The following is a 27,546-nucleotide window of genomic DNA, read 5'->3' as shown; positions in this document are numbered from 1 at the left end:
ATTTTCTCTGTTTCATTTTTATATCTTCACTATATAATGAAGCGTTGGTCAAATCGGAAGCGGTTAAGTGCCAGCAAGGTAAATTTACTTGTTTTTTATTTTTATATAATCTGAATAAAACTTCATTTTTTCACAAATGCATTCATATATATACAGATAGACATATACATACATCCATTCATATATATATATATATATATACACACACACACACACACACACACACACACACACACACACCCTATATATATACACATACCTATATATATGAAATTAGTGTTGTTCAGACTTGATTTGTATCAGTATTCTGTACCTCTTATTGTTTTAATGAATAAAAAGGAAAGGCCCTTTCTTTAGAGTTTCATTAAGTGAGGGCATGGCCAGATGTTGGAACTTGCACTTGTTTGAGTGGTGACATTTATATGTACCAGGGATGGTAGAATTTTACACTTTCGTTAAGCTTGGGACACTTAGAATGTGGCATGGCTAGATGCTGCCCCTTCAGGAAGGTCTTTGCCATGAGAAGCTAATGTGAATACTTCAGGGGTGAAGGACAGACTAGAAGAACATGTAGCAGCCATTATCAATCTCTCCCATATCTTCCCAGTGTGTGATGGAATATTTTAAATATATCACAAAGTACTGGTGGGTTTTACATCGTTACTTTATCTAAGCAAGTGTATAGTATTTTACAGTTTGTACAAGTGGGAATACCAATGAAAGCATTCAGAATTTAATCATTTATTAAGTTAACAAATTAGGAAATTATAAATTAGGTAAACATGAAAATTATTCTAGAAGGACCCCCCCCCACCACCACCACCAAAGTATCTTTAACTCAAGTTAGCAGTTCTTACTACTTTACGTCATGAGATGTAGAATTCTAGTTAAATGATGTGGTCCTTCAGGCTCTTTGTCTAATTTGATTTCTGAATGTGAGGGCTGATCCGTGCCTGTGGTAGAAAAAAGTTGTGCAGACAATCACTTGTATATGAATGAGTGTGTACACACACACAGTTTCTAAATTTTAACTGTATAATACCTCAGGTGACTACTTCTCTATACAATATGGAGTCTGCATCAAGAACAAGAATTCTTAATGTTTCTGACAGAAAGAAAGAGAGGGGGAGAGAGAGAGAGGGGGAGAGAGAGAGAGAGAGAGAGAGAGAGAGAGAGAGAGAGAGAGAGAGAGAGAGAGAGGAGATTAAGACTGTCTTGCACTCAGGAATCCATAGGAGTCAACGTTCTAACACCACACTCTGACTATAGTGTGTCCACACTGACTATAGTGCATCTACATTTTAAGCAAGTAAACAGAACTATGAAAGGGGAAATAGTCAACCTCCCATCTTACTCGGTTTCTTGCACCCTGGTCCCTGCCAAGAAACAGATGAGGACACGATAAATAATGGTATGCTGTGATTTCAAACATTCTCCACCTTTGCCTTATTCCTTTATAGTCACTAGAGGGTAGGAGAACATCATTTCTCACCACAGAAGGGAGTCCAGCCCTCACTTTCTGCATTAGGAGTTGCTGTAACCACCCAAAGCAGTAAAGTTTCCCAGAATGCCTTGGTGAAGCCTGACAAAGCAGTATTTTCTCCTTTATTGATTCTGCTGCTGCACTAAAACCCCGGTACTGTACATCAATAACCATCTTTAGTTAGGGAGCTTCAGTCTGTGGAAGAGCACTGGCAGTTTGTGGGAGAACATAAAGGCGAGAAACAGAAATTGTGAGCCTGGGGAATATTGGAGTCCAGGGAGGACAGGAGAGGTTATGGAACAATGGCCAAAGGAACGAAGAGGGGTAGGAAAAACGTCCACGGCTTGGATAAAGATATCAAAATTATGAAGGGGACAGAGGATCCAGAGAGCAGTATTTATATATAGATACTATAGAGTTATGTGTTGAGACTGAGCCGCCGCTCTTATTTTTCTCCTTCTGGAATTTTGACTTCAGTGTGCTGGGCTCAGGAATGTAATAAATGCCCAAAGCCAGTACATATGTTTAGTAAAATCCCAGACAAGTAAAGCTTGATGAATGCTAGAGATATTCATATGTGAGACATGGTGATTATCCTTTGGGGAACACTTAATGGTGATGGTGCTTTCTTCGCATTGGGAAGTATGCAATTTAAGGAGGAAAGCGAGATAGCTTATAATTTGGCTTATGAGAAAGAACCACTGGGGAATTAAACACCCACTGCCATTAACACTGTATAAACACGAATAAAAGTCTCTGATCATCTACCTTTTGATACTTTTAAACCACAAATTTCTTTAATTTAAAAAGAGTATTTTGTGGGTTGGGGATTTAGCTCATTGGTAGAGTGCTTGCCTAGCAAGTGCAAGGCCCTGGGTTTGATCCTTAGCTCAAAAAAAAATTTGTTATTTTATGTGTATAAATGTTTGTTGCATGTCTATCTGTGGGCCACATGCATGGCTAGTGTTTGAGGAGACCAGGGGAGGGAGTTAGATCCCCTGAAACAGTAGTTACAGATGGTTGTGAGCTGCCATGTAGATGTCGGATATTGAACTTAGATTCTCTAGAACAGTGGCTCCCAATCTTGGGGTCAGACTGAAGCCAGCTTGGGGGTCAAATGTCTCTTTCACACGGATCACATATCAGATATCCTGCATATTAGATACTTAGATTTTTAATTCGTAACAGTAACAAAATTACAGTTATGAAGTAGCAATGAAATAATTTTATGGTTGGGAGTCACCATAACATGAGGAACTGTACTGAACGGTCGCAGCATTAGGAAGGTTGAGAACAGTTTTTCTAGAGGAACAGCCAGTGTTCTTAACTACTTAACCATTTCTCCACCTTCTCTTTTAAGATTTTCATGTTATGCTTAATGTTAGGAAATGTCTGAGATAAAGATTATTTAGCTGCGAACATAGAAAATTATACTTCTGTGTTACCTATGGTACAACAGGGATTTAAACCTCAATCTGATTCATATATACCTTATTTAGATGGTTGCTTCTTTTTCTCTGTAAGTCTTATATTTTTGAATTACCTCAAATGTTCCTGAATAAGTGTATCCTTGTGGCTCATTTTAGAAGTGTGTCTTTGCTATTTTGCCCTAGATTTCAATGTGATAGATATATAAAGATAGTGTTTAAGACAGGCTTAGCTTCCTCCCAGAAAATCTTTTAAAATGCAGGTCTGACTGGAGAATTCGGGGTTTGATATAACAGATCATGGACTGGCATCTACGTCTTTCACACTGTTGCTGAGTAGTACTCAGTGTGGCCATGGCTGCTCCAAGACTCCCTTCCGTGTATTGTGATGCCTGCTGCAGCTCTACACAAGAACACTGACAGCAGTTACAGCCAGCAAACAGTTCAAGGCAAGGTGCTGTGGATATCACTCTGTATAAATAAAGTGCTGATTTGCTAGTAGCCAGGCAGGAAGGATAGGGTAGGCGGGACAAGGAAGAGTAGAAGGCTGGGAATAGGAAGGCTGGGAGGAGACACTGCCAGCCACTGCCATGAGAAGTAACATGTAAAGACACCGGTAAGCCACAAGCCATGTGGCAAAGTATAGACTAACAGAAATGGGCCAAATATAAGGGTAAGAGCTAGACAATGGTAGGCCTGAGCTAATGGCCAAGCAGTTTAAATAATGTAAGTGTCTGTATGATTATTTTATATGTGGGTTGTGGGACCAGAGGGGCTTGGTGAAATCTGGGGAGAAGCTCTCCAACTACAGCAAGGAGGGATAGAAAGGTGACTAGAAGTGGAGGCAACATGTCTGTGACAGTACCTAGACACTTCGTAGCTCTGTTATCCTCCCTCCCTCTCTCCCTCTCAAACACACGCACACACACTTTCCCATGCACACATGCACACTCACACATGCACACAGCATTGGGGGGGCTCTCCTCATTTGGTTTGTAAAGCTGTCTGAACACATGTTTCTTTAGCTATGGGTTTCACGTGCATTTTCATGGGGATGAATACACACTCTCTCAGGGCTCTTCTTTGGACCTTCTGAATCACACATTAATATGTCAGCCATCTAAGACGAGAGAGGACCCACACCAGTGTAACACTTTTATTGTCTCTTATGAAATTACGTGACTAGTAGTGCCAGCTTTTGGCCCGTCTGGCTTTATATTCTTTTATTGCAGTTTCTGTCTGTTACTGTGGAGGCTGAGCTCGGCGGGCTACACTTTCTAGGTCCCCTAATCATCTGTGCTCCAGCTGGCTTGGTACAGGGAGAGAAACTGGCACAAAGAGTGTTTGATATAGAGGAATTTAGACTGAGGGAGGAGAGTGAAAGAATTTGAAGGGGCCTCCTGTCTGTCTGTCTGTCTGTCTGTCTACTACTGTCTGTCATTAACGAGCTGCTCTGTGACCAAGTCTCATCTGGGAAGAGGGGCAAGTTTAATGATTGTGTTGTCTGCTTGTAGTTAGGGTTAAGGAGCTGTTTCTACCCAAATGGGTGTCTTGCCATCTACTGTCTGGATGAACACATCGTCTCACAATACACATTTCTCTACGTGAACAACCCATGCCTTATTGGTGTGTGAGCCTGGGAGTAGTCTGAGGGAATCCCTGTTGCAAGAAAAAGCATTCTCCCTAGTGCTGGTAACAGTTCTCCCATGGAGGTGAGGGCACCAACTCTCCTGCTACAGTGACTAGTGAGGGGCAGGAACAGCTATCCCAGGGCCAGTGAGGGGCAGGACTGGCTCAGCATGGCCCTTGAATTTCAACATGCATGGTTGGTTCCTATGGGCCCCTGTGGCAATGGGAGCCACAGACATCAGCCCAGCACCTGGCTGCTGCAGGGCCATGTACCCAGACATGAGTTGAGGCAGCAGCCTAAACCAGGCCCCCTGTGGCTGCACAAGGCACTAGGATTGGCATGGTCTCTGTGGTTGTGAAGCCCTTGGACATCAACATGGCCACAGGTGGTGGCCCAGACCACTGGCATCAGCATTGCCTTTGATGTTATTAGGAACCATAAACATCAACACAGATCTTGGCTGCTGTAAGGCCATGGACCCAGACATAGCTCTTTTCCCAGATGACACCATGGCCCCAGTGGCAGCATGGCCCTTGGATACCAACATGGCCATAGGATATAGCCTAGACTCCAGGCATCCATGTGGCCTTTGGTGGCACCATGGGCCACAGAAGTCACAGACCCTGACTGTACTAGGACCATGGACCCAGACATGGTCCCACAAAGCAGCATAAGCTCAGATGCCACTACGGCCCCAGGTGGGAATGCAGCCCACCCAGATTGGCATGGTCCCTGTATCAGAGCAGCCCTTGGATACCTACATGGCCCAAGATGGTGGTCTAGACCCCTGGCATCAGCATGGCATTCATCGGTATCAAGAGCCATGGACATTGATTCAGACCCACCTGGCTGTGCCACCCCACACCACAGGTGTGGGAGCAGTGGACCCAATGGCATGGGCCTAGGGGAGCTGGCTCTCTCTGTCATCTGAGGGGGTGGTTCCAATGGCCTGAACTGACTACCTCAACTACTACCCAGATCCACATGCTGGGCCTTGGGTTGGCCCACCCTAACAGCTGCCCCATGTTTGACCTGCAAGAGTGTATGAAGGGACTGGTCCTAAAGGATAATAACTGCAGAATCTTCATGACTCAGGGCAACACAGGATATCTGAGAGGAGTTTCAGTGAGGGTCCAGCACAGTGATGATGGTGTAGCAGAAACTAGAAACTTTGAACAAGACCAATGACATTTTGTTTGTAGGGCTGATTGGACAAAAGGGTATACTGCGTGACACACCCTGACTCCCAATGCCACTAGGATGAATGAAGAGGCATTGGAAAGATGGAGTGAGGTGGGCTTTTTGGTGGTTTCTTGTTTTTGATTAATTTGGGGAGCATACTGCAGGGGTGAAGGGCAGATATGGAAGGACTGGGAGGTGAGTGGGATTGGGGTGCATGATGTGAAATTTCTATAGAATCAATAAAGAATTATGTCTAAAACAAATAGAAGAAGAAGAAGCATCCAAGGAGCTGAAGACAGAGCATGTTTCCCAAACACTCCAGCTAGCAGAGTGCTTTCTGTTTATTAGTTTGCTCATTTTCATTTGCACATGTTCTTCAATGTCTGCTCATATTAACACAGTCACACTATTCACTCAAAGCCTTGAAATTATACATTCATACTGCCACATATACCTTGGTCCATAGAGATCTGTCTCTGCATGTCTGGGTACTTATTTTTTTTTAACCTAATCTAATGGATCTATATATCTCTATCTTATTTCTCCAAAATTTGTATTATCTGTCATCTATCACATCTCTCTAGCTTTTAAACTCTTGGTGCTAGGAATAGAACACCAGATCTTAGGCTAAACACACACTCTACCACTGAGCTCTATCCTTGCCCTGTGTCTGTTTATTCTCTGTCTGCCATTTGGACATCTAGATGTGGCCCTCCATAGACCCATGCTAAGTGTCTCAACTCGGACTTCCTGCTTTCTTTTTAAAAGAAAAGGACCTCATTGCTGAGGTCACAATGAGACTCTGGATACCGTGACCTCTATGCTTTCCTGCTTTTTGGAGTCTGTAGCCATGCTCAGGTTGGGCTGTCAATCTGCCAGAGCTTTGTAAGCTTATATAAGCAGAGTCAGGGGCACTATCTTCCTATCTCTTTTATCATGCCAATCTTCTCTGTAGCATTATGATCAATATTACACCAAAATTTTTCATGGAATATAACCTTATAGTGGGAGTGATGTCCTCGAGTATAAATGTGAATTAGAGAATTGGAATGTGTTGTGAGTATTCAGGGCCATACAGCAAGAACCTCTCTTAGTCCTGCAGGCGGGTGGGGAGAGCCCAAGGTAATTTCAAGAAGACTAGAGTGACTATGAGTAAATAAGACAAGGCAGCATGGAGATGTGGCCATTCCAAATAATGGAATACCTGACAAGAGCCAGAGATCATAGTATACAGCTTCAAACATCCTGTGCTCCTATATGTGATCCATGGACCAGTCACAGCTGGGATTTATTATATTATTTTAAAAGTCTATTTTCAAAACTTTTGTTGTTTGCAAGTTTTTGAGATAAGTTTTCACAGGTAGCTATGACAAACAGGTTTTAGATCCTGTTATGTAGATGAAATTGGCCTCAAAATTGTACTGCTCCTCTTACATCAGTCTCTTATCCTACCTCCCCACAGGCCTGAGATTATGGGTATGCACTACCATGCCCAATTTAAAGGCAACTTCTTAACTCTCATTTCTTTTTACATCTTGAATCAAAATCTCTGATAACTAGTGTCAAAAATCTTAACTAGACCTCCAGGTAGCTGTAAAGCATACTCCTGTCTGAGAGCCATTGACATGAGGTAGAAAATGTGGTAAGCTCCTGGAGATAGTGGAAGTTGAAAGCAGGGATGACAGGAGGGTGAATGGTATGGTCAGTAGCTCTACCTGCTAACTCTTGGAGGATAGGATCAGGGCTGGGGTTAAGGCACTATAAGGAGGTGCTCAGTGGCATAACAAGAAGATGCTTGGGATCCGGTGCTAGCCCTGAACTTTCAACACCTAAGAGTGAGACCAGCACCAAATACTTTATTTTAGGTTCAGAATATGGGAGCATTTGCTATATTTTAAATTAAGGCAAGAAGTAGAGAAATAGAACAGACTAAAAGTCTAAGGCAGTTGACATAAAACTAAATACTAGATTATAAATAGTGCTGCACAATGTTTGGGTTCCCTAGAGGTCAGGTCAAAGAAATAACCTTACAGATCACATGATCACAATCTTTTTATCCTGTTAATAAAGGAACGGATATTTCTTGCCCAAAATTTAGAGTCATGGAGCCCTTCCAGTCCTTGTCTATTTATCACATCTTTTCTTAATTTAGTTTTTATTTTCCAGTAGAAAATACGAGTGATAATATTTTCTTATAACTGAGAATCTGAAATGAATACAGCACTTCTATAACTTTATACATACAGTGTTTATGTCCTTGGAACTTTTGTTACAAGTGCCTCTACAAATATAGATTTCAACTTCCATGTGCATGTCCGTGTGGGAAATGTAGAAAGTTTTCTTTGTGTCCTTATGTGAGGACTCAGGATCCTCTTCAGACAATGTAAGTAGCTGCAGAGGAGGGTCTGTTCTGGAAGCTGGTTCCCTGCATGCATGGCTCTGCTCCCATTGTGCTGTAAAGCTGTTGACAGGCAGCAGTAGTTTTACATGTTGAAAACACTTGAAAGGAATAGTTCAGTGAAGCTTTTTATAGACCTAGACTGAGTGTTTTCCCTCAGCTTTGCACAGAAACAGTCATCGGAGTTGGAGCCCTGCTTTGGTAGTCATTTTTCTTACAGAGGTGGGTTTTTTTTTCTTGTGCATTTGTTTCTGTTGGCTACCTGTGTTGGCACAGAGACTTCAGGAGCATAATGGACAGGTAGGAAAACAGGATGTGTTAGCAACACAAGAGTCTTACACTGTCATCACTGAAAAAAAAAATCTTAAAAAAAAAATTAAAACTACACTTGCCCCTGCTTTTCCTTGTTATGCTATTTATTTATTTATTTTGTACACAGGTTATTTATATATGTGTGGCACATGAGCGTATGTGTGTGAATGGGGTGTGTGCCTGTGTGGAGGAGGTCTGTGGGAACCTGTGCTTCTCATGTTTGTCACGCTTTGCCTTATTCCCTTGAGAGTGGGTGTCCCGCGGAGCCTGGAGCTAATCTTTAGACCTAAGCTTGCTGACAAGTTATACCCTGCCTCCACCATCTATCTATACTGCTATCATTTTGGATAGTCATGGCCCTGCTGGTCTTTCTGTGTGGGTGTTGCGCTGGGGGGTGGGGATCTGAACTCACGTCCCTATGCGCTGGAAACAAGTGCTTTCTCAACCACTGAACCATCTCCCCAGCTCTGTGTCCTCTTTTACCTTTCCTTCCTTTTCCTTCACCATTTGTGTCTTCTCTTTTTCTTCTCTGACATCCACCAGCACATTCCGCTCTGGAACTTGCAGGGGACAGTTGAAGTTAGCCTTGCTGTTGATGGCCACAGACTGTCCCCTGAGCTCCTAACTCTGTATTCTACCTTGAGCTTGTTTCTCACTCCCCAGTTAATGTCAAGAGACTACAATCCACTGTGTAAACCCCGAATAAACACGTTTACTCTGAGCCTTTATTCCTGGATGAGAACCCTTGAGATTCTGAAGTGAATCTGGGCACCTCCTTGAAGTGAGCAGAAGCTCCCTGGCGTACAGACTCCTTTTCTTCCCCCTGAGCTCTGAGTGTGAGGTTATCATGACTTAAGAAGTAAAGAAATCTTTGGAGGGTTGCTCCATTTGCATGAAAATCAGCATGCTTAATGAGCTGAGGGTCACACCTTGTTTTTATTTTTCTATTAATAATTGATGTATGCGCTTTCAATGGACATCATTTTTCTTTCTAAGAAGAATGAATGTGGATCCTATGGAGTGGGGGCCCAGACACAGAGAGATGAATGGATCACATAGAAATACTAAAAGGTTCTGATCCTTGGGGAGGAAGGAGGAAAATAGCACAACCCTGATGCACTATATTTTATCCCTCCTGTCTGTGGAGGAATTAGGGTCAGGACCCAGAAACTTTGCTCTATCAGCTGGTGTTTGTTTCAGCTCAGGTGGGGTGGGCTTCCTCTTTGATGGGTCATTTCCTCCTTTCCTATCGTATTCCAGACTGCATTAAGATGACAAATTCCCCTTATAGGCAGGGACAGAGACATGAAAACCTGAGCTATACAGCTAACTGAGTGAGTGCAGATGAGCAGATTTATCGTGGGGAGAAAGGGGAAGTTTGAAGAACAAAATAGATTTTGCTAACCTGGCTGTGCAGTCAGGCACACACAGAATGCCTGGTACTGTCCTGCCCTGTCTCTTCGTTTTGGGAAGAAATGCTGAAGGAAGTGTAAAGAATGTCTTTAGATCATGCACACGTACACAGAGTGTGGAATTTGCAAGGGAACATTTTTTTTTTAAGGTCAAATAAGTAAAATAAAAGTCTTACTTTCTTTCTTATCTGTGAACTCTGCAATAAATAATTCTCTTCTCCCACCCTGCCTTTAGGAGGGAGGGGTAAAATAAAAAAGAAAGAAAAGAAAACTTGGCCAGTGAACGAGCAAGTCTATCAGATCAAACATGACTCTGTTAAATACTGAAATGTTCAAAGTCTGACTGAGATAGATAAAGGCTTTGATGGAAAGAGGATATTTCCCAGGGACATTACAAGCCATAATCCAGATGTTATGGTGTAATGCAACGAGTGTCCGTGGATAGATCAGGAGCTTCAGCCAAGCCGCGCCTGGTGCAGGCCTCAGCCTTGCCCTCCCATGCTGTTCTGCCATATGGAAGCCATCTCCAGCCCCCTTAATAACCAGCGTTGGATTCCATTTTCACAGAGCTCATAGAGCTAAGTGGGGCTGCTTTATGGACAAGTTAGATAGAGGCCTTTCCAAGATAAACATCCAATTTGAAATTAGGACATTCTGCACTGCAAAATTATTTTAGGGCATATTTCATGGACATGCTGCCATTTTTCTTAGGCAATTGCCAGACTGTAGGATGCCCTTTGATCCTCTGTGGACATCACTCCCTGTTTCATAAAAGGGATGTTGAAATAGTTGCAGTGTTGAGGGAGGAATATATCTGTCGGAACTTTGAAGCATGGCCATGGGACAGGTCATGCTTTAGCTTGTTGGTTAGAAGTCAAACTTTTAAGAAGGAAAAGACAGCAAAAGAGGGAATTAGAGCAGGACTTATGAATCAAAATCTCATCTTTCCTTTAAAAGCAGACATGTCATCCTGTGCACTCAATAGGCTATAAAAAGTGTCAGAGTATATTCTGTGTGTGTGCACATCTGTAGATGTGCAGACACACATGGATGCGTGTCTGCGCTACGTGCCGCTTTTGTGATGTGATCTTGCACATCTGTAGACTCACATGGATGCATGTCTGTGCTACATGCTGCTTAGTTTAAACTGTTTGGTATCTTTTATTGTTGAATATACTGTATAGAAGAGCAAGCGACAACTGGTGGTTAAGAAACAATCCTTGTGTGCTGGGAGAATCATTTCTCTCCTATTCAATTGTTTTCCCATATTGCATGTCCCATCTGCAATAGTATGTCTAAATCACTCTCTCTCTCTCTCTCTCTCTCTCTCTCTCTCTCTCTCTCTCTCTCTCTCTCTCTCTCGTGTGTGTATGTATGAAGAAAATCTTTATGATCATCCTGGATAAAAGTTGAGTACATCTTTCCTTAAAAGCAATTTTGTTTACTGTTATCATACAGTGTTCAGCAAAATACTCAGAGTGGCATGAATCCATTTCTTGATAATGATACAGTGGTGTAGTTGAAGTAAGTAAGCTGATATATTATTAATATGGACCTCATTTACTACTTGTTAGGTAGGGTAAATGATGACTGCCTGATGTTGTAGTTGGAGTTTTTCTGCCTGGCCCACAGTCAGGACAAATCTCTCTCACCCGCCAGGCCCATAGATGCTCAGACCCAACCAAGTAAACACACAGAAACTTATATTGCTTACAAACTGCATGGCCATGGCAGGCTTCTTGTTATCTACTTCTTCTATCTTAAATTAACCCATTTCTATTAATCTATACTTTGCCATGTGGCTCGTGGCTTACCTTTACCTTACATCTTGTCATGGCAGCGGCTGGTCATATCTCTCTGATCTCTCTGCCTTCGCCTCCCACTTCCCAGAATTCTCCTCTCTCCTTGTCCTGCCTATACTTCCTGCCTGGCTACTGACCAATCAGCATTTTATTTATACAGATCAATATCCACCGCATGATGTAGTTGAACAAACTGGTGTCTCAATGACCACAAAGACAGAGTAAGCAGATGATGACAATGCCTACACAGACTTAAGAGCGCATTGCTTTTTTCTGATGCTCAGTTCCATTGGCATTCTTCAGTCTAGTGGTTTTTCCTCTAAAGAAAAAGCATATACTTGTTTCACTTCAGTTATCAAGCACAATTTAGAAATGAACTCTGCCATCTAAACTCAGCCTGTGGATCAGGTGGGAATCCCAACTCAAGCAACTAAGTAGGGAGCTACCGTTGAGAGGTCAGGGCTGAACACAGAGTGCTGAACAATGCCAAAGGGAATATGGGTCATTTTGCTGTACAGTGTAATTGTGGCATTTAGATTTCATAAAATAAATGTGGATTTTTTTTCTAAAATGTTTTCAAGAGACAAACTGATGCAGAGAGAGATGAAATTAGATGGGTGGGATGCTGAATGTGAATAAGTACATGAAGATTAGTTTTACCACTGATTCTGTTTTCTTTTGGGGGAGCTTAAAATTATATAATGAGAATTATAAAAACTGTAGCCATCATGTTTATCATTTAAGAATAGATACTTGTCTTCTTTCTATATTATGTTTGAGGTATATATAAATAAAATCATTTAGAAAAAGAAAAGCAGTAAGTTAAGAGTTACTTAGCCCATCTGGGCTTCAGGGACTCTGAGGTGACTTCACACCCTCCCCATTCCTCCCTGTCACATCTCATCCTCAGGACCCACACTGCTTATTTGGCCAGTTAGGTGATTGTGAGCTACACTTGGAGTTGTGACTCTTCTCACAGTGGCATGGAGCTTTTTAAATACTAGCCTGAGGGAGAGAAAGGATACATGTGAATGTGATAGATAAATTCACAATCATTATTGTTATAGATCCAGAAGTGTTTTGTCCCTTAGAGCTCTCTTTCCAAGTGAGCCTTTTTTTCCCCTTCCAACGAGTCCCACAGCCAAAGCCAAGTTGTAGGATTTCTATGAAAGAGCTCATCTGAGTGGGAGTGCTGAGCAGAGCCAAATCCACACACTGTTTGCACCTATCCTTTGCAAGATTGGAAGCAAGTCACAGAACTTGGGTTTGCAAAACCAGGGAATATTAAGACATCCCTCCAAGCTGGGAGCAACTGCAGGCTGAAATAGGAAGGGCTGGAATTCCTATGATGGCCAGATTCACTTTCAAGAGCAATCAATCTGTTTATACACTGTTTTTATTTATTTATTTATCTATTTATCTATTTATTTATTTATTTATCTATTTATTTATTTATAGTCCTCTTTGATCCGCAACCTAAGGCTCTCAGAGTCCCTAAGAAAGAATCAGCTCTGGAATGGGATTATAAGTATAACTCTGTTGGAAGGGAAGAATGTCTCAGGAGGGAACATGACAGAGATGTTTGTTCAGTTGAAACTGGGAGATCAGAGATACAAAAGCAAGGTAAGCTATGTTAATGATATAAGGAGGACATTATCTTTCCAAGCGATAAAGAGGAAAAATTTTCCCGCTTTATATTTCTCAAGAGTGGAGCTAACTTATTTTTAGCATCTCCCCAACCATATTAAGTAGCATCCCAGAAAACAAAACAATTGTATATATTAATTAAATGGATCCATGTATTGCTTAGTGTCATTTACTTTCAGAGGTAAAGAATTTATTTTCATGTATTTCAGAGGTAAAGAAAGCTTCTTAAATCATAGTTCTGGATGCATGATCTGTCTTCAGTTTGAGAATGAACAATGTGGACTCTGTAGGAAAAGGGTAGATGAGTGTTCTTCATTACTCTAAAATAAAACTGCACACTACTTGATAACATTAAAATGTTGGAGATAAGTAAAAATGTTTTCAAAATTGTATATCTGTTCCCTTGTTAGTCTTAGCACCAAAACTAGATATCTGCTTTTTCTGGGTTTTGCTGTTTTTTTTTTTTTTTAATTTTTTGTTATTATTTTTCCTCCCCAAAATAAACTTCATAAAATACCGAAAAACAACAGTGCTTTTAACTGTTTTTTAAGAATAATTGTCTGGTCCTACCAATCCAAATTCCATAAAGCTCTTAACTTTAGTAATTTGGTGTGGATTGAATTAAAAAAAACCCATCAATTTTAAACCATGGAAATTAATTTGTTTTCATCTTGTTACAACTGTTTTATAACTAACAGATAGGAATATCTTGCATGTTTTATGAATTTAAAGGGGCTAGGTTAGCTGAAAGTTATGCCACGTGCCAAAGACCACATTAAAAAACAAAGCAATCCTAGAAGATCTTGAAAGAGGATCCAAGGATATTTGCACTAGGATTCCTGGCCTCCAAGAAGCAGCCAAACAGATATAGAGAACTTGGAAAAGGAGACAGGAAGGGAAGAGACTGTATGCTGCCTAAATTTCAGTTAAAAAATGCAGCATTAGACATTCTTCACTCCAGCATAAAGGAGCAGGGAGACAAGGCACACAGCAAACAAGAGTGTGCAAACAATGGAAAAGTGAGTTGAGTGAGCTCTGAAATACACAGATAATCATTTCCAGCAGGTCATTTCAGGCAGAGCCTGGCACTGAGTGTGCTAGAGTGATTACTTCCCTCTACTGGGAAGCCTTTAGCCACTCAGGGTCAGGCTAAGGATTTCTGGAAATCGAATTCATCTCTGTGACAATTAGCTATATAGCACGAGGTGAAGTATAGAGTTAGACCAATGTCTAGCACGTTCCCTCTGGGAAATACTGCATTGAGTTTTCATTTCTAAGACATCTTTTTCTTCTTGGAATCTAAATTCTGTGATCTGATAGGATAAAAAAAAAATGGTATAAAACCCAGCTCAAATGTGTTTATATGACATGGCAGCAGCTGAGGTGTGAGCGGCCCATGCTTTTCCTTGGGTGAGAGTAGTTGGTGCTGATTTAAGAGTTGATAAGTGGGTTTAGAGCCCAGACTCAGTCGCCAGTGCTTGAAATATTTATTCACAAATTAAATCTCTGTAAAAGAAAGGAAAATGAAGATCCTGTCAGAAAAGCCACCCCATAGGCAATTTGTTCACACTTAGAGAACACAGGAACATGTGTGTGTGTGTGTGTGTGTGTGTGTGTGTGTGTGTGTGTCTGTGTCTGTGTCTGTGTCTGTGTCTGTGTCTGTGTGTCTGTGTGTGATTTTTATATAACCAGTTAATTTTCCAGTATGGTAAAGTAGAATTGTCTTGTTTTCTCTTTGACAAAGCATTGTGATTCATTATCTTTGGACTCAAAACTAGATGGTCTGTGCTATCATATATTATAGAATTCTCATTTAATGTGTCCAAAAGATGGTAATTAAGGCCACAAAGTGTTAGTTTATCTGATGCTTACGCCAGCTCTGGTACACGCACCATCGCAAACATTGCTTGTATTTGACTAAACCGTTAATGCTGTGTTCAGTAGGGATGAGCAGGCTCTTCGTCTATATTATATATTCACTGCCTGTTTGTGTGGGTCTTACAGTCTCTTCGTCTTTTTAACTTGATGGAGAAATGGCTCCATTTGGGAGTCAGTTAGAAGAGTGGTCACCTTTTGCTCAATCCCGAGTCCTTGAGAGTCCCTTTTATTCCAGAAGTTAAGTGTATCTTGCTAAGAGACCCACCCCGTCACCTTGACGTCCGCCCTGTAGACATGCCATAAATGTGTAGCTGCTGTAGTCACGCCCGACCTTCTGAGAAAGTAAACTCTGTAACCGCATGTTTTCTAGACACTGTGTAAGAGTGCAAGCCCGCAGTGGCAGGAACAGTTTGACTTTCACTACTTCTCTGACAGGATGGGCATTTTGGACATTGAAGTGTGGGGAAAGGACGGCAAAAAGCACGAGGAGCGCCTGGGCACGTGAGTCACTCTGCTACTCCTAGGGTGGGAGTTCCTGACGGTGCAGCGCTAGCTCTGAAAGAATGTCTCATGTGTTTGGGCTGGGGGTGGACACCCATCTCCTGCCTCAAGGGAGCAGGCAGTACGCTGGACAGCCACTTAATGTGGAAGGGGCGTTAGCTGATTTTCTAGTTGGTAGATGCAATTCCGCATTCAACTCAGGCTTACAAAGAAGAAAATAGAGTTATCCCTCCTCATCGATAGGGAGCTCCTTCTAGGAACTCATAATTATGATAACATACTTAAAGGTCAGAGTGCATGGAGCATGTGACACATTTGCATTCAGACACCACAGATACTTGGTCATCTTGCATGCTTTGTCTCTGGATTACAAATGATACCTAACATGATGTGAAACCTATGTAAGTCTTGATAGATCCCCGGGTGACTTCATGTGATTACTATGGGTATAACCTTTAAAGCAAACATTTTATGCAAGGTTGGTTGAATCCATACATTCAAAGGGCCCACTGCAGTCTGTGAGTCAGGAATACTCCAGAGGAAATTATGTGCTATCTCAGACCATTGGGACACATCTGTAAACATTTGCAGGATTTCATTGTAGTTTTACAATGTATCATGTGATACTTCTAGTAAGGGAAGAAGGTGAATTGTTCCCCATGAGAGAAAAGTTTCAATGTCCTTCATTCAATGTCTATAGTATCTGAAGCAGCCAAAACTATTCTGTGATTTGTTTACTTTGAAGGTGGTCTAAAGGAAACAACTCAACTGAGGTGGTCACCCATGGGTAACAAATAATAACATGAGAATTATAGTTTCTTCACAGGACTGTATTGAGGAATACCATAAAATCACAAGCACCGTGCCTGTAGTGGACACAAAGGAAACACTGGGACAAATTCCCCTTCCCTCTGATTTAGGGCAGCAGAGCTCTGCAAACTAGGGAGAGGAAGTCGTCCTGGATGTGGCCTTGGGCTTGAGGACAATAAATCCCAGAGCCAGGATTTGGGGTTTTAAAGATCCCATTCTTTCTATCAAATCATTCCTTTTAGTCCCTCCCCCCCGCATGCATCATTTATATACAAATCTTAAACGATGAGCACAGACGTGTAAAGGAAAGCCAACAGTTATCTCTTGCTGGCTTCCAGTCTGGAGCCTCAGCTCAAGGCTCTGTGCTGAGCCACTGCTAAGGGATGCGAGCGACAATTCCACCTCTCCTAGGTAGCCAGTACACCTTGATATTCAGGATTCCAGCCAAGGACGAGGGTTTATTACTCAAACACCAAGATTAAAAGAACTTATCTGCTATATATCACCCATTCGCTTTACAGCAAGGGAGTGCAGAGAGAACAGTCAGACATTCCGAGGGAGACTTGGCCCGAGGCCAGCTGAGCACTCCTTCAGAGAGTCGTCTTCCTCTATGCAGCTCTCAGTGCAGGGTGTGTGGGACCCTGCAGTGCAGCGTTAGTCCTTCTTGTTGTCTGTATCTCATCCTTCCCAGGCAGCTGCAAGAGCAACCATAGAACCTCCCTTCTGTCTCAACACAGCTGTCCCGTTACACAGTGTTCCCTGACATGTAACAAGATACTTGTAGCAGACTGGCGGGGCTGTCATCCACCTGACACCAATTACTTCCCACAATTACATGGAAACAGACATGTGCCTCTGCACACCATGTCTGCATTCCATTATGCATGGCCAGGTACCTACTAAGGGAGCAGCCCGCCAGAAGCTCTGGCAGTTTCATCTCTGCTTTTCACCCCGTACCTGCCCAGCACTGTTGGCTTTGCCTTGCACATCTTCTCATGCATACTCTGCTGCCTGTCTGCTCGGTAGCACTCACGGCTTCCTGGGCCAACTGGGTAGATAGCATAGAGAGCAAGCTGGATCATGCCACAGGCCCCAGATCCAGCAGGTGTGGGCTGGTGTTTGATGGCCACTTCATGTCCAGTTGCTAGTCTGATCTTATTTCTTTCTCCCATGCCCACATAGGGAAACTGAAATGCCTCAGACATTTCCCAGTACCTCCAACATCCTCAGCTCTCTGACATGTCAGAGCCCTGCCTGTATCAAGGACAGTAGGATCAGAGAGTTAGGACTAAGGCTAAGTTAGGAAACTCCGAGAACTCTATGTCCCAAAGTGTTATCTGCACAGTGGGTATTTGGGCCTCCTGTGATGAATGGCCCGGAGTTATTTTAGTAGGTGAAAATAATGCCTTGCATGTCTCATATCGCTGCATTGTCGTGTTTCCGTCACATAATAGGAAATGCTTTTTCAAATGAGTGTTATGTGGCTTCACAGAGACAAAAAATAACCAAAGATGTCCTGTATGGCCCGTGTTTTGTCATTTGATATTCACTTATTATTTTAGCCATTTCCCGTTTGTAACTGAGATGTCTACCTGTCTTCTCATCATTCTGTCCTTCCTCTCTATGGATTGAAAAGGATCTTTGTTGTTTTTTTGGGCATCCATTTCCTCCCCCCACCTCTTGCAATTCAAAAGATAACAACAGTGTCTCCTGGGAGACCTGGCTCTGTAGTGCATTGCATTGCACTGAATATAGGCAGACAGAAGTCTTTACTCACACAGAATACTCCTTCTCAGGTTTAATGGAGACATGACAGAAAGACAAAGTGTGTTGGATTTTGTAATCCTAATACTTTGGAGGCTAAGCAGGGAGGATCATGAGTTTGAGGCCAGCCTGGGCTACACAGCAAAACCCTGTCTCATAAGCAAACACAACCGCAAACCATTGTGCTAGCATGCAGTTATTTCTGGCAAGTTACTTGTAGATTATTCTTATGAGTTTCTTTCTTTTTTTGTTTTAATTTCAAGTTTAAAAAATTACTTAATAGTGTCTGTGTGTGCAGGTTGGCATATGCCAAGATGTTCATGTGGAGGTCAGAGGACAACTTCCAGGAGTTGAATCTCTCCTTCTACTGTGGGGGTCACAGGTTCAAACTCAGGTCATAAGGCTTGTACAACAAGTACCTTTAAAGTACCATCCTACCAGCCCACATTTTCACCATTTTTGTCTCCCATAGCTTATTTTCCTTTGTATCATTCACTCTATTAGCTATTCTTACTTAGCTATTCTTACTTCAACTACTCAAAAATAGAGGAGTCTCTAGTAGTGCAAACAGAAGCTCACTATCTCCTGAGACCTATCTTCCATTTTATTTTGGAGAATACAGACATGTTAATACTTTCACATCCCTCAAGGAAATTCTCCTTGGTGAAGATTCTCATTGTAGATAGTTTGATACGGGAAGGAATCATAACATTTTAGGACTTATTATGTGATTTTGATAATGAACCTACTGTATGTCTATTTTGCTGGAGTCCATGGCTAACATTCAGGTCAGAAACAGTAGCAATATCCATTGACATTATCTATAGTGAACATTACATGTTAATAATTTTGAAATTTTTCTTTATGGCAACTATAGATCTCTATAAAATGTAAAATTAAAATTATTTAATTAAAGTAAATTAAATGTAACCTGTAAAACTCAGTATGTTTTTCAAAATATATATATAAACAGTGGGCATGTTCAAGAATGGCTCCATTCAAGATTAATGGGTGGTGTACCCTTTGCTTATAGGAGCTGGGCTCACATACACAACAGTGGTCTTTAGATTGCCTCCTCCCTACATCTATGTTCTGAAGCTTTCTTGAGTATGACTTCCCCTCTGCCATAGCATATCCACCCACAGGTTCTATCTGACCTTCAGTAACTGAAGATGGGGCGGGATAGAGTCCCAAAGATGTACATGCTTTCAGCAAAAGCCAACCTCTCTTGAGAACATGCTGCCTAATTCACCTTTTGTTTGTTTGTTTGTTGTTTGGTTTTGTTTTTGGCAAAGCAACTATAAAAGGAAACCATCACATCTGAGCAGGGGGAGTAAACTTTCAAGGAAAGGAAGACATAAGCCCAAGAGAAACCAGTCCCAGCTATGAGTGCATGCGTTACAGTATAACTAACAATACACACAGATAACAAGCCCCAGGAATCCCCCTACTGTGGACCCCCAGCTCAGAGTGAGCTGTGAACACTATGCCCAGCTTTTATGTGTGTGTTGAGGATCTGAAGTCCTTCTGCTTGAACAGCAGTCTCTTTACCCACTCAGCCATCCTCCAGCCTCTGTTGTTAATGAAATGAAAAAGTATAAAGAACAGGTGAATATCAATTATTTCATTTTTGTGCTGTTTCAACGAAGAAATCATTTTCTTAATGGATGCATTCCATTTCAGGGTGACTGTAGAGACTCTGTTTCGTGGAGTATTCTAAACTTAATTTGCAAAGGTTGAGACTGAGAATGCACACTCCTGATTTGATCTGCCTCACAGTCCTTCGTCGGTCCCAGATGGTGTCTTAAAGTGGCTCTGACATCTTACCAGTTTATTAGTGGCTTTGAAGCAGTGAACAGTCCAGGCTGGAATATTTCTCTGGACAAATTGCAGCCCATGTCGTTGATCTGCTTTTACAGCCAGGCTTGACACATTCCCCGTCCTCTTCCTGTTCACCCACTTCCTCAGCTGCTGAGATTTACAGCATTTCAAACCACTGTGCTCTTTCCTGCCCCTTGCATTTAAGCTAAAAGCCGACCAGTCTGTAATATAAAACATGGAATTATGGTAATGAAGAAGAGGTTAAAAGCTACCACGGCAAGTCAAAGTTGGGCCAGTTTGGCTGACTGATATGGTAAAATTATGTGTTGAATTAAAACATTAAAATGTTGTGGGATTAATGGGGAAAGACAAGAATGGGAGGTCAGAAACAATGCTAAATCAGCACTTTAACAGCCTGTGGTGAAAGAGTGGAGCTTTCATACATGTCTGTTGGGGAAAAATAATAAGAATAATTTAGTCTCTGTTTCCGTCAGGTAAGTACAACTGTGAAGTTCTCAACCTCAAAGCCAGGGAAGTCCGTTTACTTCAGCTGTTTTCTATACAGGGGAAGAATGATGGCTGAGAAATAATTAACCAAGGGCACAGATTTTTGTCACTTGAGATAAGGGGGTAGTTTTTCTTACCCCAGTTGTTTGTTTGAGCATTCATTTTATTCACCAGTACCAGAGCCCTCTTGTGTGCTGGGCAGGCTCACAGCAGTGAGGTTCATTATGACCTAACAATGGTGAATCTCCTGCCCTTAAGCACGAAATTTTGAGCAGTCACAAGCAACCAACAGTGGCTCTTCCATGGGTGTGAAGGTTGTGGATTGTGGAGTCATGCAAATGACCTTGGGTTCTGGTTAAAAGAGGGCAGAGTTCAGGAAATAGGGTGACATAAACAGAGGTTTGTAAAATGAGTGGCTGAGAGTGGAGCAGAGAAGGCTGGAGTGGTGGACCAAGTAGCTTGCCATGTAAGCAAGAAGAATTCAAATCCCAATAATTCATGTAAAAGCCAGAAGCATAGTGTGAACAGCTGGAATCCCAGCACTGCTGTAGGGAGGTGGAGGTGGAGATAGGAGGATCCCAGGGAGCTTGGAAAAAAAGAACAAAGAGAGCCTGTCTGAAATAAGGTGGAAGGTGAGGACCAACTGCTGAATTTGCTTTCTGACCTCTACATGCTTCCTATGGCACACACGCTTAGGAAGTCAGCACAAATGCAGGCAGCTATCTACCAAGGAGACAAGCTCCCTTGTTCCGTAGAATCTTGACAGGTGGGAAAAGGCTGATGATGTCTCTGGATGAAGTTAGAGAATCGAGCAGGGCATATAGCCATGGAATCCCATGGCATGTTGATGAATACAGCAGCTTCTCTCTAGGTGTGCATAAACCAGCCACCATTCTGCCTTTATTTTCACAAGGTGAATCTTCGAATTGTACCAGTATTACTGTGAACTCAATTTGCTAAGCTCTGAAGCTAGAATGTGTGTTTTCTGGTTCCCCATGGGTCCTATGGGTTCACTATCCTGATTGTGCAGAGAGGGTCACTAACCTTGCACACGGAGTGAAGCATGGCATTCTGATATATAACTCCTTAATATTCATTAATCGGATTTCTTATAAGGGGCTTCTGAGTAATGGAGTTTCTTACAGCAGAGCAACTTTATAGTAATTTTTCTTTATCTCTTTTTATTAGCAAACAGATCATTGGGTATTTTGGCTCAGTGTCATAGAGTATACTGAGATAAAAAATATTTAAAAATTTCTTACGTTAATGCATCTGATGCCTTTATTGATCTTTTTATATTACCTTCAAGCAATCTTGCAATTAAAAATATTTCCATTGGCATAATTCACCACAGCTCAAATAACAGCATTTCTGTGCATCAAGATTGACAAACAGAATCCCAGAGTCAACACTTGCTTTTGAGTAAATGAAGCTTTATTAGAAAACAATCTCATTTGTTTACATTGTTGGTTACATTGTAGCTTTTGTGTTATAAGGAGAGAGTAGAGCAATTTCAGTAAAGATGATGACCCACAAACCACAATGGATATTTTCTGCTTCATCACAAAAAAGAGTTTGCTCCATGTGAGAGTGTCCTGAGTGATGCGCATAACACGCTGACAGGCTAATTCTATGACTTGCCCATAACAGCTGGAGAGGTTGATCTTTTTTCCTCCTTGTAGCTGTTATAGGTTGATCCTGCATCTACCTACCTACAGCTGTTAGTTGGGGGAAAAGAAAGCACAGAGTGTCTTAGAAAGCAGCAAAAGCTTTTTTTGGACTTCAGGAACAGCGGAAGCAAGCAACCAAGCAAACAAACAAAAACGAATCTAAATTATTTTATATATTCCCTTAGACAAATACATTCCAGTAATGGGGATGAAAACCTTCAAAATGCAATGTATAAAGTTCTCAAAAATTAACACAACTATTTAAACAAACAAAAAAGGGTCTTGAATTGTCTTTTCAAGATTTTAAGTAATAAAGGCATCTTTAATTGATTTTTAAACATATTGCTTACATCTGGAAGAGTTTAAATTTGCTTTGTTAATAAGGAAGAGAAGCATTGCCTCTTACAATGAGCTAAGAAGGAATTCCCCCAAATCGTCAGCGGATTTTACATATTAGCAGATAACTAGTAATTGGTAACCAAGCCCCAAATAGAGCAATGGCAGTTTCAAACCTCATGAATAAATAGACTAAGAGTTTTCAATTTGATTAATGTCGAGAAAGTGTGTTCCTCTTCTAAACTAACATGTCCTGAACAACAGAAAATAATACCCTAAGTATGTATACTCATGTGATATAAATAAGGTGGGAACTTTGTAATTTTTAGAAGATAGCATATATAACACTTGATATTTCTCTATTTAGCACATTTGGTTCCCCACTTAAATGATTGTTTATAAAATAGAACTATTAAGTGACCCCTCTTTTCAAGGGTAGTAGTACATTTTATTTCACAAAGGCTTCTTATTGCTATAAAAGCATTATTTGATTAAAAGCACAGAAAACTACATATATTTGTACTATAATTTGTCTCTAATAGAACTATTTGAGAATTTATTGTATATAATATATAATATAAATTAATATGATATAAATGTCATATTTCTAATTTATATATTATATGTAATACATAATATATTATAAATATAAACAATTTATAATATATAAAATAATCCATACCCCTCCCTATAATTGGGGTCACTTTATATAAATAGCAAGTAAAAACCTATGTATGTTTAATTTTAGAGTCACTTGTTAATATGTGAATTTTGATCCTGTAATAAACATGGGAGTGGACTGGTAATTTACTTTTTCCCTTTTTAATTGTGAGGGAGACCCCAATTGTTCCAATTAATTTTGTCTTTGTGTCTGCATGGCTCAAAATTGCCGTTGTGTTCCTTCCCGTAAGGGCACCGACTCCTCGTTTTCTGCTCACACCCAAAGTCCCTTGAAAAGTTAGTATAAAAATCTGCTTGCATTCATTGCGGGAGGCAGTGTTTCTATTCTTTCCCAAAGTCTTGAATATTCATCACATTCATAATTGTACAGAGTCTCTGAGAATTGTATAAAATAATTAAATCTCAGCGCTTCTATCGCCTGCCTCCACCTGCCCCCCAGTGCTTTCCTGGCTTCTTCACCCACCTGCATCCTGAAACTTAGATGGTGCAGTGCAGGCAAAGCCAGAGCTTTCAGTATTGAAGCAAATAGCCTGGCTCCTAGGTATCCCCCTTTGGAGGGTTTGCTTCTGTATTTAAATGTGTTTGAGGTTTCGATCAGCTCTACAACATTGGCTCTTAAGAGGCAGAAAACCTGCAATTTATAGCAGATGGGTACCCTTCCTGGCAATGCTGCAGAGCCGGGATCATTCAACAATACTTCAGGCTCCATTTGTCCACAAGAAACTCACCCCGGGAAGCCTGCCTATTAGGAAACCACCTCAACATGTTTCTGTAATGAATATTTGCCAGTTGGTTCTAATCAATTGGGGAGACAATGGTGTCTGCGTTCACTCTTCCTCTGCATGTGGTTGTCCAGACTTTTCTCTGTCTGTGTGCAAACTCGTAATCCTTTATTTAGGGTAAAGGAGTTACAGGGAAAGCTCATCCCTGACGCTCACTCCCACCTCACCAAACTCACCTCCCTTGTTCTTGATTGCTCTGTCCTTTGTGGCCTTTACTGGGCAAAGACCTGGCATCTTTTTTCCTTCCTTGTCATACTCTGCTATTGCCTTTTCTTTTCATTTTCTTTAATGAAAGTGAATCTTTAATTTAGAGCACATTAGGTCTAGAGAGAATCCTGAGGAGCTCTGCTGGCAACCTTCCCCGATCAATACCCTGTGTCCAGACAGAGTGAAGTTTGGTTCTGAGGAAATATGTGTGAAGCGGGGGCTCCAGGAGTTGACTATGGCCTTGGATTAACCCCTGCTTTCCTGTCTCCTGCAATGTTTCTAGGTGTAAAGTGGATATTTCAGCGCTCCCACTGAAGCAAGACAACTGCTTGGAGCTGCCTCTGGAGAGCTGCCTGGGGGCTCTCCTCATGTTGATCACTCTGACTCCCTGTACTGGAGTCTCCATCTCTGACCTCTGTGTCTGCCCCTTCGAGGATCCCAGTGAAAGGAAGCAGATCTCCCAGCGATATGTGAGTCCAATGCCTTGTCACATGGCCCCTTCCTCCCTGGCTCCTCCCACCAACTTGCACTTTGAGGTTGCAATGGAGTCTCTGCATTGAAAAAAGTACAGAGATCTTTGTTGCAAGTTTAATTCCATGTCTCATATATCAAGACAACAGAGCTGGGGGTCAATGCTTTAGCAAGGTGGTGAAAGGAGGCTTGGGTTTTGCCTTCCTGTTTCAAAACAACAAAAAGCTGTTTGGGAGTTGCTTCAGGATACTCTAGGAATACTAGTTTAGACTGACTGTGGGTTCAAGTGGATATTTGAAGAGATAAAGAAGTTCATTAGAGGAAACTTTCCAAGTAACTATAAATGTTCAGCATGTTTTATGTATAGAGATTTTTTTAGGATAGAGGCTGTGCCTGGATAAAGCATGAGGTCAGTGCGAAGGACTTCATTCTGTACCACCTTGATGGTGACATCAGTGTATGACTATCTCTATCGCTCTGTGTGAAATGGTATACTCAGCATTTATCTGTCCATTTGTGTCTTGTACTATGGCCATCCAGGTGGCGTCATTTCCATCGTTTGGTCTCCTTCTCTTGGTAAATCAAAGCATGTTATTTATTTCTAACCTTGGAAGGAAGCTGAAGCCTGGAAACCAGAACCAAGATGAATATTCATTGGCCCCGTTGTTCTCAGGGTAGAGCTCATCACCTTAGGAAGTCTTCATTGTGTGGGTGTATCGAATTGAATAAGTCTCAATTTTCAGGAGGGAAAATTCTAGGCCTACATCTCATATGAAGTCAGAGTCTACATACCAGTTTGTTATATTCTGAAGACGTCTGGCAGAGTTCATCATTGATGTCTTCTCCAAGGACTTTATTTAAGTAAATGGAAGGTGAAAATGTATACTTTCCTCGAGTGGACAGTGGATTGTGAAGTTTATGTGGACTGAAATTCAAGTGGATTGCAAAATTTATGAAGCATGCTTTATATTTATAAAATAATGTTTGTGGCATCATAATGGCTGCTTTGAATAACATTTTAGAATTTGAGGCTACTAAGAAAATAGACACCCTGAGTGTCTTCAGTGAGCCAGCATGGGAGAGAGAGAGAGAGAAAGAATTCATTATCACATGGTCTTTTTATATAGCTTAGGCTGGCCTAGAACTTACTAGAACTTACTATGTAGCCTAGGCTTGCCTCAGATGCCAATCCTCCTGCCTCAGTCTCAACATTGAGATTACAGGTCCACATGCCTACCATCCTGCCAGAGTAGTGATCTGTAAACAGCATTTCTATTTTATTTATTATAGAAATATTCATTTCAAAAGCTTCCATGTAGCCCAAAAACTAACTCATTGGTTTGGTTAGAGTAAACATTTACAGAGACAATAATTTTCAAAAGTTCTTAGAGCTGCTGCATGTTGCATTAGGCTAAACATATTTAATATCAAACTTTTGCTGCTTTACTCCCACATGCCCAAATAGCAAGGCTTTACTGTTGTCTCCTAGTCATTAGAGCCTGCTTCTCCCACCCTTTTAGTTATTTAACAAGGATGCCAACAACTTTGGAGGTTTTGAAGCTACATTTTTTTTTTTTTTCAGTAGACTTCTGTAGGCATGAGACAGGTACCTGCTTGTCTCTGATACACGTGTTTTTGAGGACGCTGTGTACTTAGAAACACCTAAATACAGCTGTGCCAGCTTCTGAATCATGTGTAAATGTAGTGAATGCATCCAATCTATGGGCCATGTTAATTAAAGACTAAAGAGAATATGACTACAGGGTGGTACTCGGAGCCCAATTCTTCATTTAATGAATGGAACAGGTTGAATCATAGATCAGGAAACAGTCTCTTTCTATCTCTGATTTCTTTCCCGTGGCAGTAAGCTTTTATGATGGGATGAAGGTTAGTCCTATGGCATCCATAAAGTTTATAATAACAAGACCAGCTTGATATAGCCTTTAAAGGTGATTTAAAAGTTGCATTAATGAGAAAAGGCAGGGGAGAATGAATGTAATTCCACCCACACATTTTCCCAGTGGGTTATCTATGCTAGCACCAGGGGGCGATGTTAAAAGCAGATTGTGAGTGCTTCTAATTTGTTTATTTTGAGGCTGCAGTTAATTAATTCTCAGTCAATTTCCCTCTAATCCGACTGTGATACATGCCTAACGGCCCTGGGGTCTGACATAAGACAGCTCTGCAACTCTGCTCAGAATTTTATGAGCAAGGGGGAGAGAAATCTGGAATATACTTCCGGGGGAACTTCAAGACAAGAACTCACTAGTAAGTCATTCTCACTTGAGTTTAACCACCTTGTCTCCACAGGCCTTGCAGAACTCACTGAAGGATGTGAAGGACGTTGGCATTCTACAGGTGAAGGTTCTGAAGGCGGCCGACCTCTTGGCAGCTGATTTCTCAGGTACAGAACACAAGCCCTTTCATTCACTTTAGTTGTCGCGATTTGTCTTGCTTCAAAGTGAGCTTCAGGCAAAACACGGCACTTAATAAGTAGAAGTAACTATTGGGTTCCTTTGAATAAAGTAACAGGAGGCAAAGCCCACACGGGAGCCATTGTTTTTTCACAACGCACATTTTCCACAAAATAATTTCTTTTCAAATAATGTTACTCAGATGTATTCATGTAGTGATTCATTTGGGATTCCAAAATGCTAATGGATTGCCAGCCTTACACTTTCAGTTTCTGGACTTGTAAAGTATGCTTCGGGCCGGCCCTGCTTTGCTGCGGTCCCTCCTATGGCTCTTGCCGGCTTCCCACGCCTGCTTCACTGCTGAATGCTGCAGTTCACTCTTCAGCAGGCAATGCCAGCTCCTAGTTGGTC

The 27,546-nt window shown here is 41.5% G+C and overlaps 1 protein-coding gene across 3 annotated transcripts in view; it reads left to right on the top strand.

The window, feature by feature from the left end:
* Nucleotides 1-27,546, top strand: part of Mctp2 (multiple C2 and transmembrane domain containing 2) — a 240,556-nt gene that overhangs the window by 85,509 nt on the left and 127,501 nt on the right. For 2 of the 3 annotated variants that reach the window (XM_036173220.1, XM_036173212.1), the window contains 5 exons: nucleotides 43-78; nucleotides 13,105-13,269; nucleotides 15,542-15,672; nucleotides 24,534-24,720; nucleotides 27,032-27,125. In XM_036173220.1, coding sequence (XP_036029113.1) covers nucleotides 43-78; nucleotides 13,105-13,269; nucleotides 15,542-15,672; nucleotides 24,534-24,720; nucleotides 27,032-27,125 — 613 coding nt within the window. Of the gene's footprint in view, nucleotides 1-42; nucleotides 79-13,104; nucleotides 13,270-15,541; nucleotides 15,673-24,533; nucleotides 24,721-27,031; nucleotides 27,126-27,546 lie in introns of those variants that run through there. The other variant, XM_036173231.1, reaches the window with a different exon arrangement.

The sequence above is a fragment of the Onychomys torridus genome, chromosome 1 (genome assembly GCF_903995425.1).
Source record: "Onychomys torridus chromosome 1, mOncTor1.1, whole genome shotgun sequence".
NCBI lineage: Eukaryota > Metazoa > Chordata > Mammalia > Rodentia > Cricetidae > Onychomys > Onychomys torridus.
The sequence above is the reverse complement of the archived record's forward strand: the minus strand, read 5'-3'. Positions and strand labels throughout refer to the sequence as shown.